The sequence below is a fragment of the Lagopus leucura genome, unplaced genomic scaffold, assembly GCF_019238085.1.
Source record: "Lagopus leucura isolate 7727_CA_CO unplaced genomic scaffold, USGS_WTPT01 Super-Scaffold_100015, whole genome shotgun sequence".
Lineage (NCBI taxonomy): Eukaryota > Metazoa > Chordata > Aves > Galliformes > Phasianidae > Lagopus > Lagopus leucura.
The window spans coordinates 2,328,934-2,343,607 of record NW_024962269.1 but is presented as its reverse complement, the minus strand read 5'-3'; the positions used below and the strand labels follow the sequence as shown (position 1 = coordinate 2,343,607).

The 14,674-nt window shown below is 38.2% G+C and overlaps 1 protein-coding gene and 1 long non-coding RNA gene across 3 annotated transcripts in view; one reads left to right on the top strand and one right to left on the bottom strand.

The window, feature by feature from the left end:
* RORA (RAR related orphan receptor A) overlaps window positions 1-14,674 on the bottom strand; it is a 71,039-nt gene that overhangs the window by 19,024 nt on the left and 37,341 nt on the right. Inside the window, exons 2-4 of one of the 2 annotated variants that reach the window (XM_042875800.1) lie at window positions 10,554-10,639; window positions 2,099-2,240; window positions 360-755 (exon numbers count right to left, since the gene is read on the bottom strand). In XM_042875800.1, coding sequence (XP_042731734.1) covers window positions 360-755; window positions 2,099-2,240; window positions 10,554-10,639 — 624 coding nt within the window. The remainder of the gene's footprint in view (window positions 1-359; window positions 756-2,098; window positions 2,241-10,553; window positions 10,640-14,674) is intronic. The other variant, XM_042875801.1, reaches the window with a different exon arrangement.
* Window positions 1-14,674, top strand: part of LOC122182480 — a 48,978-nt gene that overhangs the window by 21,807 nt on the left and 12,497 nt on the right. The window contains exons 3-4 of the long non-coding RNA XR_006179817.1: window positions 1,369-1,444; window positions 12,846-12,914. This is a non-coding gene — a long non-coding RNA (uncharacterized LOC122182480). The remainder of the gene's footprint in view (window positions 1-1,368; window positions 1,445-12,845; window positions 12,915-14,674) is intronic.

Here is a 14,674-nt window from a genome sequence, read left to right as displayed (position 1 = left end):
AATAAAAAAAGATTAAATGTTAAAAAAAAAATCATAAATAAAGAAATATTCCATTTCCTCAGCACAACAGATTATCTTGTTAATAAGTATTCAGAACATTCTATTATATGAACTGAAAACAAAAGCAACGTTACTAGACCTGATCTAGTACAAGCTTATGTGACTTCTAGTCCACTTCTGTAATGTGTTCAACCACGTACCACAATTAATTAGGGTATTGTGCACTTCACAGAAGAATGCCCATACATGCTCACAGCTGTTTTGAAGCAGCATTCTCGCTATCACCTGGCTAAATGTGTCAGTTTAATCCAAGGGGTACTATCAAGACAATTACAATGGAAGTTTTTCTCTCTCATTACCTAATTCTGCCATGGACACAGTTGGAGAGGTCTCCCCATTTGTAAAAGAACAATAAGGGAAGAAGCCCGATGCTGGTGTGTAGTCACATATTGGTTCTGGTTTGATTCCATTAATATCAAGACCCGACTGATCTGGAGAAGGTTGTATGTCTAAGTAGAAGCTGCTAACTGCAGAGTCTGCTTTGCTACCTTCAGGGGTATGCCCATCAATGTAATTACTGAGGTCGTCGTGTAGCTCTGTTAACCCATTGGTGGTGATATTGTACGTTGGTGTTAGTGGTTCTGCCTCTCCTGGCTGCTGCTGATGATCTCGCTGCTGCTGCTGCATTCGATGTTTCTGCACCTCCGCATACAGGCTGTCCCTCTGCTTTTTTGACATTCGACCAAACTTCACAGCTGAAATGCAAAAACAAAACGTTTCATTTCTATTACTCCAGTAGTGAATTTTGTCTTGGGTCTTTAATACTACACTGAAGGGCAGAATATAAAATGTAAATCAGCAAAATGGGTAGACCTAAGAATCGTTCCTGTCAATTACAGGTAACACAGCAGCATCACGTACTCTTTCCATGTACTTAGCATGCTACTGAAGACGACCGTTTGAAGTTACTATTTCAGCTTAATTCATTAGCTTTCCACTTCTGTGCCTAAAAGATTTTCTTTTATATCCACTGTATTGACTGTGCATATCTTGTGCATTCAAATCCCACCTAGGAAAGAGGAGAGATGAACTGTTCAATTACTACCAGCTGCATATTCATAATTCCTAAGAGTTCCTAAGAATACATTACACGATTTCTGGGACCAGTGTCAGCTGTAAAAGCCTCATAGTTTAAGAAGATGGCTTGCACCTTATATTCTTTTACAGAAAAGCAAACATACTCCAGGAACTAGTCATTACTAGTACTAGTCAGTACCGTTTCAGGTTTTTAGTTTCATGCCCAATAAAAAAATAAGACCATGTAATTTACGAAGTAAATGTAACCTGAAAACTTATCTCCTTCTTCAGGCCTCAGGTATGCATACAACATGCAACACTGCTGTCAAATACAGGCAAGAACACTTGAATTCAACCTTCAAATTGGGTAAGTGATGGCAACTTCATTACATCTTTGGAGGAGGTATACTGATATCAGCTGCAAATCCAGTTCTAATAAGAGTTCTATACGCTTCCATTTTACTGATAGGTGGATTTTGTCATTACACTAGGCATAACTTTGAGCTCAATATTAATAGCACTGGAACACACTTTCTTCAGAAATCTATCATTGACAAAAAAGCATACCACAGCATGGGCTTGAAAAAACACTTATTTTCTCTTTGTATTTTTTCCATTATTCATTTTATACACATTTAACTTCTGTGTAAACTGTTAAACAGTTCCGGTCCCTATCAATATAGCGATGTTACTTGCAGCTACAGGATGTCACAAATTGGAAGGAATACAGAGAGGAAGTATTAACATCAGAATAGAAACTGCATCTTCAAGTGACCAAAGACAAAGCACTCAGCTGTGAACTACAACAGAGGAGCAGAAAACCAACCAACAGGAACTTCATACATCCCCTAATTTATATGTATTTATCTAAATATTCAACACAAAAACCACTCTGATCTCAACAATCAGCTTGATGCACAGTAACTTTTAAATCCTTTGTTATTTCAGGTGAATACACAGTATACTCAGTATTGTTTTACTTTTTCTTTTTGCATTTAAACTGGGATTTAGCAGAGCTTACCATCTCGAGACATCCCCACAGCAAGGCATTTCTGTAATCGACAGTGTTGGCAGCGGTTTCTACTGGTTCGGTCAATCAAACAGTTCTTCTGACGAGGACAGGAGTACGTAGCATTGCTTTGCTGACTCCTTCTGAAAAAGCCCTGTGATTGCATTGCAAAGTACAAGTCAAGAAGCTGTTAACTAATGGAGCGAATAAAAACTCTGAGAGGTAGCATACCTAACTGGAAATGAAGTTCAAGTGCACTATAGTCACTAAAGGAAGTTAAGAGGTTTTTTTTTTCCCTGGAAACAAACAAAAACCAGTAAAGAGTAGGAAACAATAAAATGATGTTATGGCATATAAAGAAATTGCACATTTCTTCACTGATTTTTACAGATTCTATGTAATGTACGGCACACTGATTATTTCCAAATGGGGTAATTATAAACCTAGGTTTCCTTATCATTTCTTGGTCAGCGTGGATATCCAAAACAAGAAGGATTCAACAGCTAGTTAGTTCAACCTGATACACTTTTCTGCTCTTAGAGATGACAGTAGCAGGCTCTGATGTTCAGTCTCACCAGTGTATGTACGAGCTGAAAAATACACATGATACTGAACAGTTCCCTCTATAAAGAATAAGATATATATATTTTTAATAGTTCAATGCTGACAACTGAGTTTTCATTCAACTCAGGGCAGGGTTTAGATTTGTAAGAGGATAAGGGGGAAGCTGAAACAAGTTCTATGTACTTGTTTTCCTTTTGAGTCAACTAGAATGGAAAACCCTTCCCCAAAGAAAAATTAACGCTGGAAGGCTGAGCAGTAGATACAACTTAGTTCTCTCCACCAGAATGTGCTCATTATTAATCACTATGCCAGCTGCTTGTTTTGAAGTTTATTTCATCTTTTTGCCACAGACTGCCCAAACATAAGCTGGTGTGTGTAATACCTACTTCACAAGGATTCTGGGAAGGTGTAGTCATTCTAAAGAGGCATCTGAGATCAGTGAGCACGGTGTTTTAGTTTTATGTTGCCACATAATGGATTAATTAACACTGCTGCAAAGAAAATACCTCCTCAGAAAGGCTGGGCACCCTTTAATTAAAGTTGGACTTTTACCAATCTTCTGTTTATTTAAAGACCGTATTCTGGAGTCCCTCAGCACATGCACACTCTGTCCAGACACTTGGTGATATAAACAAGAAGGACTTCTGCATGACAAGTAAGAGACTACCTAGCAAATTTCCTGCAGACAGGAGAATGACAAAATGCTGAGTTAAAGCCATATGCTCCATATTTTGAGGAGGGAAAAAAATCTTCATCGGTTAAGCTTTAATGGTCAAAGGTGAAGTATAAAAAAAGGTCTTGGTTTCTATCTGATCTTCAACTAATGTCTGTCAATAGAGAGGTGGTAAGTCACTTAGACTGAGAGCAGTGCACATACTGAGCTCTCAGTGCATTTCTTAAAGAAAACCTAAAATACCAAGGAAATTTCTAGGTATCATTCCAACATGATTGATCCCTCTGGAGGAACCAGGTCTTAGATAAGTAGACAGCTTAATTTCCAGTTCTGTTCACATCTTTTGTGGAGCCTGTCACTCCAGTGCATGCAAGGACAATGCAATTCACTGGAAAAACAGGATTAAGTATCAGCATGAGCAATGATTTACTGATCAAGGTTCTGCATCTCTGCATTATCAGTCCCTTACGATACTCAGTTCTCTCAACACTTCACCAGTTGCCCTGAATGACGTGCTCATTGATGAATGACTGCATTACATCGTCTGCCACCGCTGAGATCCTGTAAGTCAGCTTTATCAATATCTAAGCTGAAACTGGCCCAATAACCTCAACTATCCCTCCGTTTTCTTTTTACTGGGACCTGTACTGTGTCTGTATTGCCAATTAGGCCTATTTCTCTCTATTAAGAATATTCCTGTCAAACAGGATTATTTTTAGTATCATAATGGAGAAAATACTGAGCTTTTTGCTTCTTCCAGGTTTTCCCTAGGGACATAGCTGCTCAATACATTTTAGTGTACAATGTATCAGCGAAGTTACAGCTCCAAGCTGAGTTTTCAGTAGAGCAGAGCTGCCTGAAACTGGGGCCTTTAAAAACTCTTCAATTTCACAAATCAGAGATGGAGGTAAGTGCTTTTAAAGACAAACCACGCAGTATTAGTGGGCATGCTGAAAACATCAGTACTACCTAAAGCAGAAAAAGCTTGCCTCAAATCTCAGAAGTGAATCTGAACTCTTCTAGAGCTCAGAAATATTTTGAGATTTGGGATGGCAGTAACAATAAGGTTAAACTTCATTCAAATGAAGGCTTTTAATCACAAAAAAATTTCGATGTTGTTGACATTTACCTGTGATTTTTCTAACCTTTTGGTGGTCCTTGGTATCTCACATCATTCTGAAAATACGTGGCGAAGCCCCTTCTTACAGGTGCCTTTGGTGAGTAAATACAGTTTCCCTACTAGTTGCTTTTTTTTCTTCTATTAGGTGAAGGAGAGACACTGTACTGTGTTGTTGTGCTATTTTTTCCCCTTTGCCAGAGGCACAGAGCTAGCTGTAATTTTTCCATCAGGAAGGAGGAGGTGTATGCATGTGTGGTACACGTGCATACATTCAATCATTATGCAAACCAGCCAGAGCCACATACTCTTAATTGCATGCATGTTCAGAACAACCATCATTTGACATTCATCCAATTGCATAATGGGCCACAGGCAGATTGGACCCCTCTTGATCAAACAGACCAACAAAACTGTTCCTGCACTAAAAGATGTCACCATGTTACACTGCTCTCTGACTGATGGCATGGCTTGAGCCAAGGTCCCTGGTATCAGTGTGTTTGTGAGTGTGTGGAGCCCTGCCGCCTTCTGATGTCAGGATGAAGAGGCAGCTGATTTTGATGAGGCGTCATTGAGCTTTGCCCATCTCCCTTTTTATGTTGCTGTATTAACACAGTGCCAGAAGAAGTGAAGAGCAGATTACAAGCCATCTCTACATTTCAGACTCCTATTTATATACAAAACAATATATGGTTTTTCATATGCTGCCAAAAAATCAAGTTTGGAAAAAAAGGGCGCAAGAACTTTTCATCTGCAAGTCAGTTTGAATAACAACTTGTTAAAAAAGAACTTTGAAATGTAAATAGCAGTTCTCACAGTCTATTAATAGTTCCAGTCGCTTTACTGTTCAATGGCTCTGTACTACAGACGTCTGTGTCTAAGCTTCCTGCTTCCAAGGGGAAAAATCCTGTTGTGATTCTCTGATGTCACAAATTTCACCACACAGACTCCTTCTCCAGTGCAGCATGGGTTGAAATGCTGATCTCATGTTTGGTCTTTTGACAAATTTTCATTTAATGAATTGATTCCTACAGTTCATTAAAATACCCACTTCCATTTCTGTATACACATATGTCTTAATTAGCTGCTCATTGGCTGTTTAATTACAAGAAAACAGCTGACAGCTGCCTTGCTGCATCCTAATGGCAGACGTTTTGGAATGACTGTAAGCAAGCCTGTGACAAAAAAGACTTATTCATAATCCCATGATTTATGGCTAATACTTAAAGTCTTCCACGTATCATTAAGTTTTGCAATATTCTGAGCAATTAACAATTAGTTGGGAGGGTTCGTTTTTCTATAGCAAACTACATCCAATTTTCTTCAAAGAAGCATCAGAAAAATATACTTTTGAATGTAAGAAATGTAAATACTCAGAGTGGATTTTAACCCTTTTATGACAACAAACATGGTTTTAGTTACAGGGGAAAAGAATACTGTGAAAATATTTTAAAATGAACTGTTAATAAAGTATTTGCTAATCAAGTTATAGCACCACTGAAAACAGACAAAAACATTCAGTTTTACCTACATAATAAATCCAGGAAATAGATTTTGTTTACCAGGTTATAAAAGGCTTACGAGCCCTTTTTGTAACATAGCTGATGAATTTTCTGAGACTTTTTATTTGAAACTGGTTAGGCAAAAAATTTAAAAATTTCAACAGCATGAATTAGAGGTGCATGTTTACAACACCACTGTGACACTCTGCGTTCAGTAACGAAAAATCAACCACTACACAAAGTGGATGTCTCACTGGAAAAAGAAACGCAAGATGGGAAATGATACCAAGTACGGTTTTCTGAAGTAACAAATAGGGATGATCCTTGTATTTGCAATGAACACCATTGCTTGATGTCTAAAAAGATACAGGAGACAGAAGCTAGGAGTTACAAATCTTTGAAAGTAACAGAGATGCTCAGCAGTGTCCTGCATGGATGGTTTTGAGATCAACTGCAGGCATTTAAGGAGAGGTGTCATACTAATACAATTGGGGGTCATTTGAGCATGAACTGTTGCCGTTGACAGAAAAATCAAGTAAACTGCATCTGCAATTTGAAGACAGTTCACTGACAAAATATTTGTTTCAAAGTAAACGCTCTGCTGTGCCCTTTTGAAACATTCAAGTGTTTGCTGACATCAATTTCTCCTTGTAGCGTCAAAGATGCTGTTGATATCTCTCTTAAAAAATTTGTAAGAAAGATGCATTTACTGATCTGTACAACTGTTTCAGTTCTGTCTAATTCTTCACAACATGTCAAACAATATCTACTGCCAGGGGGCAAGGGAGCAGAAGGGAGGCACTATGCACAGTTAATGGCCAGAGGCCAGAACTTAAATAAATAAATCAATTAATCTGATAACAGGTCAATAGGCCAATATGAAGCAGAAAACACTGAGCAGAACCTTTAGTGTGATAAATGAGCATGGCTGTATACAGACCAGTCTCTTCTCTCACCATAGTGCCTAACACAGAGCAAATGAGTTCCTCCAACAGCTGAACAAGTGCTCCATACAGATTTTAGTTTTTTCAGTAGTGCTACTACAGTACTTCTACTTTCAATATTAAATATGGGAATAAACTGTTATTTCTGAGTTATGCAACAGGGAGGCATTCTTCACCTGTGTTTCTAAGTTAGGTATTAAACGACTCCTCTTCATCTCTGTTGTGTGACATATATTGGATATCAGCAATGGTCAGATAGGAAAGTCTTTCAAAATTTTCTTTATTTAGCATAAGCTCTCCACAGGAGCTCTCCTAGCTCTAGTATAAAACAGAGCTTGGCTACCAACTTCATTTTTCAGTTAGGGGAGAAAAAGGGGTGGCAATATTATTATTATTATTTTTTATGCAGATTCAAATCAGACAAATAGACTGATTGGTTGGGAGTACTCAGTGACTTTTGTGTAAAACATAGTCAATAACATCATAGAAACAGCCAGTAATCTCATAGCAAGCTAGGAAATTAAAACTTCCAAAAAACACTAATTAACTTCAATAAATGTCTTCAACTCTTGTGTATGAAATGAAACATAGCAAGAAAAACTGGTTTGAAAACTTTGTTATATAAAATGGAAGGGCTAAAATATTGCAGGACAATAAATGGGATCAGCAGAAATCACTTTAACCTGAGCTGTTCTGTGATTCCATACATGACACAGATTAAGTTTGCAAAGTACATCTTTACAACTAAAGCTTTATATTTTAAATGAATTATGTTGCTGATAGTTATTAGTATTTAAACAATAGTATTTAAGTTAAATTTGCTATTAACAAACATTAACATTCACACTGAAAGGGAATGAAAAACAGTAAGGGAGCTGAAAAAATCCCACCTTGCTGCTGCTTTGCTGCCTGTAGGTCATCCCTGACAGGCCTGGCTTGAGAGGGCAGCAGCACAGCTGTTCCCTTGTGATGATTAAGGCCCTGATCCTGCAATCTGATGCACGCAGATAGGTTTGTACATCTGTGCAGAACCTCACTGACTTCTCTGGGTCTATCCACGGAGGAAGAAGTTGACTCCAGCAATCAGTGTAGGGCTGGGAACTAGCTCTTCATAACAAAGTAGTTTTTATGAAAGAAGGTTTAACATAACATGAAAAGCAATTGTAAGCATGCTCAAACCTGCAGCAATCATAGCCACAGAAAACCTGGGAAATGCATTTCAGGGGGAAAAAAACAACACAAAAAACCAACAACAAAAACAAAAAAAACTCCAGACCAATAAACACCTGGCTCATTTGGCAGAAGCCACGTTATGCCAACTTTTTCACCAGCCAAAATAGTTCTGCTGGGTGAGACTTTGTTGACATTACTGTGGAATTGCTTAGCACAAACAAAATCCATCTGCTACACTAGGGTATTTTAAATGCTTCTGACCACTATCTTGTAAACTCTTCCTGTCACTTGTCCCTACTAGAGCTCCCTTATCTTTCCCTACTTCCAGGATCTGGCAGTAAAGAATAGTGAGCTTCAGATTTATTTGCCTTCTAGAAGGGAAATAAATAAGTTTATATCCATTGGCTTTGAAATGCTGCTTGAAATTGTATGGCTATTCTGCTACTGCAAGAGAAGGAGAAAATGCCTAACTTCATTCTGGCTTTTTTATTCACGCATACACCGCTTTCAAAGTTCGAATAGGTTCCAGTGTGCTTCATTTCAGCTGAGCAGACTTGCTTGTTCGTCCCCCCTTCTGCCCCTTCACACCAGCTGATCATTCTGGAGCAAACGGCGGGCTGCACAGACCTCCAGAGAGCTCAATTTATATGGAGTTTGAAGGAATACTGTTTGTTCTAATATGTAAGGAATTCCATATGCATTTCTCACTACCAGCTAGCATCCCTTATTCTGGCTGTTGGGAGGCACAAAAAAGACTCTTCTTCTAATAACTCATGTTTGCATTATTCCTGGGAAACCAGTCACTCAGATGGAGAAATAGATATTTCTCTCACAGCTGCAGTGCTAAGCTCTTACCATTTACACACTAACTAATGTCACTGTGAATATGGTTTGTGCTGCTGCTGTTTGTGGTCATCCTGCTGCTTTTGTTGGGGGCTTTTCTCACATACAGGGCTTAAGAGAAGGCAATGCCAAAGACATGCATTAAGATGAAGCAAAAGGTAATATAGTTGGCAACTTTCCTTCCCTTCAGCAGACTGTTCCTGTTCTGCAGCAAGCCATGTTGAGAAAGCCCTGTTTTCTGTACAGACGAGCGTTAGCATTATGCTAACCTCAGTCTGTTGACAGTGATGCTCATCAGGGATCTTGAGGCAGTCTTTCAGGTATACTGGTCCAGACCATTTAAAGATTAAAGGGTCTTGAACACTGAACGTAACGTCATAGTCTTCTATTCATACAGCTCAACTGCCCCTGTAAATGTCTGCCGCTTTGCAAAGTTGATGTGTGATAAATGATGTTGAACTAACTGCAAGAAACTTTATTATCAAATGCACTTTTAGTGGATTTCCTAAATTTTTCCATAGCAACAGCTGTCAAAAAGGCATGATGTGCAGTCCTGCATCATTTTAACACTCTGGGGAGTTTTTCTTCCTTTTTACCAATACTTCCATGAGACTGAGAGAATGTGAGAACAAAAACATTAAAATCTTCCATAAAAAAGAAAAGAGAAATTGCTACATAGATTAAAGATAATATCAAGCATGTCAGGAGAGCACACTAAAACCTAACATAAATATAATTTCTGAAATGTAGATTATTAGTAGAAAACCTATCAGCATGGGACTCCTACACATACTTGCATTAAGAAAGCAGCAAGCTACAGCACAGCTGTACAAACTGTCATTCCCAAGCTAGTGCTGTAACTCTGTACTAGTAACAGAAAGCAATGATTGGCTTCACAGCACTCTGGACTAATGCAAGCACTGTCTGATACAGTTCTTGGTTGTGAGGGACAAACCATACCAAGCAAAACATACGTGCTCATAATGTAATCCTTTTTCACTACAGCTTCTAAAGGTACAAATCCAGAAAAAAAAATAATCTTAAACCTTAACATAACAGTGAGCTACGCTGCAAGAAATAAGCACTGCTCACAGTGCTTTGAACATACATGTTTAACACCTGTAGCAAGTGGAATTTGCACAACAGCATCTTCCATGCAAAACAGAATAGATTTTTAACTGTAGCAGGCTGCAGAAGAAAACCAAGAAGTCAGAGAGCTCTCACCATAGCTATTTCAACACAGATACGCAGCAATTTACAAAGCAAAAAATGGAGAGGGAGAATCAAGAAAACCACAACTCCCTCTCAAGGGCATCTGCAGAACAGATTATTTGAGATATGCTAGAACTGGTTCATCTTTTTATGCTACTTAAGCTTTTACTGCTTCTTCATAGAGAGACAGTTTAGAGCACATGCAGCAAAACTGCATGATTTTTTAAGCCTGTCTCTGGGGAGAAGGTGTGTCACAAAAATGCCTCTTAATAACCCAAATGAAAACAGTACTTCAGACTCACCAATTGATTTCATATTCTTTGAAATGAAATCTACTGATTCAATTTCCAAGTAATAGTTGCTCTTTAAAAAAGGAAGGAAAATAATCACTATTCAAAGGCCAAGCACTCTTTCAAAACTTATTTTTTTAGATCCTTACCTTGCAGCCTTCACATGTAATGACACCATAATGGATTCCTGATGATTTGTCTCCACAGATCTTGCATGGAATAATTTCAATTTGAGCTGCAACAGAAGCACACAACCAGTTAATTACATTTTCTTTTAAACACCTTATAAAAGCATTCCCTGATCAGCATTTGTACAGTGAAAACTAATAACCTGCTAAACATTATACTGCATTAACTATTCATTGCTGAACTCCAAGGGTCCCCTAGAGCTTTGGACTAAATTATGGCTGCTCATTATATAATAGCTTTTGGGTTATTAAAATGGGTCATTTGAGAAGGTGTTTAAGAACCCACAAGAAGGCTGGAATCAGCATTTCAAAGCCAAAAAGAGTCGGAGAGTTCACATTTTGGCCAAAGAGCTGGGAAGACACGAGTGGTTTCTTCCAGTCTTAACTCTGGCTGTAGCAGGTCACTTTCAAGTTTGTCCTTCCTGAAAATGAAAGTAACTTCTTTACCAGAGAAGACTTGATCATGCCATCCAGCTCACATGACTGGCCAACACAAAAGAGAAGCACCACGGTAAATAGTAACTGTATTTTACACAAGAATTCCAAAATTCAAATAGCTACACTGAATAATCAGTATGCATTTGTATATTAGCTCCCACAGAGCAAATGGGGGCAAAAACACAGCAGTACTCTATTCAAAACACAGGAAACAAATGAAATGACTTTGTCTTGAAAACGCCATAGAAAGACATGATAGGAAAGCTCTGATTTTTATTTTTTCCAGATTTCATATATATATGTAGCATATGTGATATGCTACGTAATACAGCATATGTAATTCGGTTTACTGTGTGATAAAACTCTTTGTATGTATGTCTAAATCACAACTCCTCAGGAATATCTCTTCAGCTGCTTGTTCAGCACATCACTGAAGTCATTTTGCAAGCCAAGTATCTTTTATATAGCATCATACCAAGGCATTAGTTTATAATACCGAAGACCAACAGTCAACATTTTACCTATGCTTGCATGTGCTCTCACAAGCATACAGAGCGTACATACCACGTAGATAACAGAATCCTAAGAATGCACTTCCTGTCTTGCAACTGTGTTGGGTTGGGCTATATTAATTTTCCTGAACCAGATTACACTGAAAAGGAATACAAACACAACTCTAGCTATGTTTCTAGCTGTGTGATTTATTAAACATCAGAAGTGCAGTTAATCTCCTGCGAGGAACTGAAATCCATTCTCAAGATGCTTGATTGCCTCAGAGAGCCTTTATTTCATCCAGTTTATGGTTATCCAGACTGTGACAACACATAAAATCACATCTAAGATAATGCATTAGCTTAGCCTTGCTGTACTCTCAACAAGGCATTCAAAAAGTCATGTCCACTCTTTGAAACACTGTATTTTACATGCCATTAAATCCCTAACCAACTGCTTGTTGTTAACAAGAATCATCTTATTATAACAAGAATAATCTCCTAGTACTTCTCTGTGCTTCACTTCACTGCAGCACAACACCATAGCTCCAGGTCAGGCCAAATCAGAAGACTGCACAGCACTGACTGTGCTAAAACACTACTTCAGAATATTCTCCAGACTGCATCAAATGCAGTGAACAGATCACCTAAGTAGAAGAAACCCATTTGTTCCTAAGAACCTAATAGCATCTGAAATGCTCTGCTGAGGAAAGCAGTACCCAACAGCCAAGGGACTACGGTGTTGTTTGCCTGGTATTTTCATATCAGCAGCTTTCAAAATATTTTTGCAGTACAAGACCCCACTCCACTCACATCTGCTTCCGTCATAAAGATTTTTGCATTCTTGACATTGAATCCCACACCCTCCTTGCAGCGACAAAACAAAAGGCTGAGATTAAAATGTCTGTTTAGGATACTTAAGTAAACAAATACTTCTGCCTTGCAGTCCTCCAAAAAGTGTTTTCATTTCACCTTGCTCTCAGCTAACACATTAAATAACATGAAGCAGGAAGTGAAATAATAAGAGGGTGAAAAAAAAAGTGTAAGTTATTTTATTAATTTGTTCCATGCATTAATTATTAGTAGTGCATCATACGTTTACAAACAGGTCTTATGAGCAGAAAGGGGAGTATAACTCCTCTTCCCTCACTTAACACTTAACATCACATTACCAAATTGAGTAACAGACTGAAATTCACTGAAGTTCAAAATTTGTGCAATGTAAAGTTCAGATTCAAAGAGAAATCCCATGGGTAGGCTCTGGAATAGATCTGTTGATTCCCAGTTATGCTTATTCAATCTCTGTTTTTCTACTCTGCTACAGGAAATCACTGGCCTTCTCCAACTCCACTGACAGCACAGTAGTGATAAAGCTCACCTGGACAGCTACATGGTAATATATTTGTTCACAATTCGCTTTTATATACATAATTACTGCCTTATTATGAGGAGGTATGATATAATTGGATCTTGTTTATCTACAGTCTCCAGCATATTAGCTAAATCACCCATGAAGCCTGTCTATGCAATCTCCGTCTCTTAAGCAACAGGAGATTTGCAGAGTATTTCTGAAGGAATGTAACATGCCTTCAAAGTCATGGCCTAAAGCTAGCTCACTAATAGTCTAAAAGGTGCAATAATTAGTCCCAAATGCATTTGCCAGGGTGTGTTATTGTTGGAAGAGAATCTACACAGATTCACAGTTTCCATCTCTGTCAGTATGTGCTGACCACCGGCCATATGAGCAGCAACACAAAATCCAGAATCATTTTAGAGTTCCAAATTTCCTAGAGCTTACTGCACCTTCAAGGTACTCGCTTTCAAGAGCACACAGCATTTACAACTACAACTTAATGTTTCACTTCGAGGTACAGAACAGTGGGATGAAATTCAGAAGCATAAATTACTTGGGACTGCCACAACCAATTGTATTACAAATTAATGCATGGAAAGACATCAGATCAATTACTGCTCTACGTGGCTGCCTTTGCAAATCAGCTCATTGAAATGGAATCTCTGTCACAAGTTCATACACTTTCCATATAGCATGAAAGGACTTAGATACTTTAAACTTACTAAATGCAAATTGCCTCTGCCAAGATTATGCATTTTTCTTATAAGGGTGAAAATATTTTCCCCACTTATAACTTTGACATGCAAATATGTACTTGCTAAAACCTTGTTCTTATGCAAACAAGGCAGGTGGGAAATATTTTTACATGTCAAGAATATGTTCCAACTTGGTTTCTCACATTCCCTGAGTTACTTAGAGCTTCCTGCCGAGTTCAAATTAATTGTACCTGTTCTGTGCTTACATATATTTATACAGTATGTTTTCCAAGATTGTATAAAACACTGTAATTCATGTTTTAGACTAGAATTAGCCTAAATTACAGTTTACAGTTTCTGTCTCCAGAGGTGGTGCTCAGGCTGTTCCTGGTTCATGCATGACCAAATTATTTCTTAAATATCAAATGCAGAAAAAAATAAACTCTTGTGGTTGCTTAGAAACCGCTAAGATACCCAGGTGACAGATGTCATTTGTATTTCTAGATTAAAGGCCTGAGAATCTTTCACACCCTGAAATAACAGTGCTTCACAATACTCCCAGTGATGTCCTCTGCCAAAGGCAGTAATGAATAGGAAGAAAAGACCAAACAAGAGCAACAAATACAAACTTAAGCACAAAGACCAACCTCAAGCACTGAATAAATTGCTAGAGAAATAGCTTATGAGGGAAACAAGTAGCCAGTAAGGGCCAAAGGCAGTTGAGTATCAGAGGTAGTAATTGCTATGAACTCATGTCAAACACCAGGCAAACTAGTCTTACAGTGAAAGGAATCTACATCCATTGAGACCTCTCTATGTATGTGATTTTAATATCATGGACATGTCCCGCAGCCTCCGAGAAATATACCCCCCTTCTGCTGTAGTATGTAAGCCTGCATTTTACAACAGGAAAACTGAATGCAGACTCTTTGGTCTGGTCATTATCGGACAAAACAGTAACGTGAGCCCAAGCACTGCAAGGGAAAAAATGTTTTGTCCACTGAACTATTCTTCTTCCTTCATCTATTGTGTCTTTACCTGGCAATTTTCTTAAGTAGCTCTGGTATGCTTAAATTACATGATTATCTCCACCTAATTCCTAGT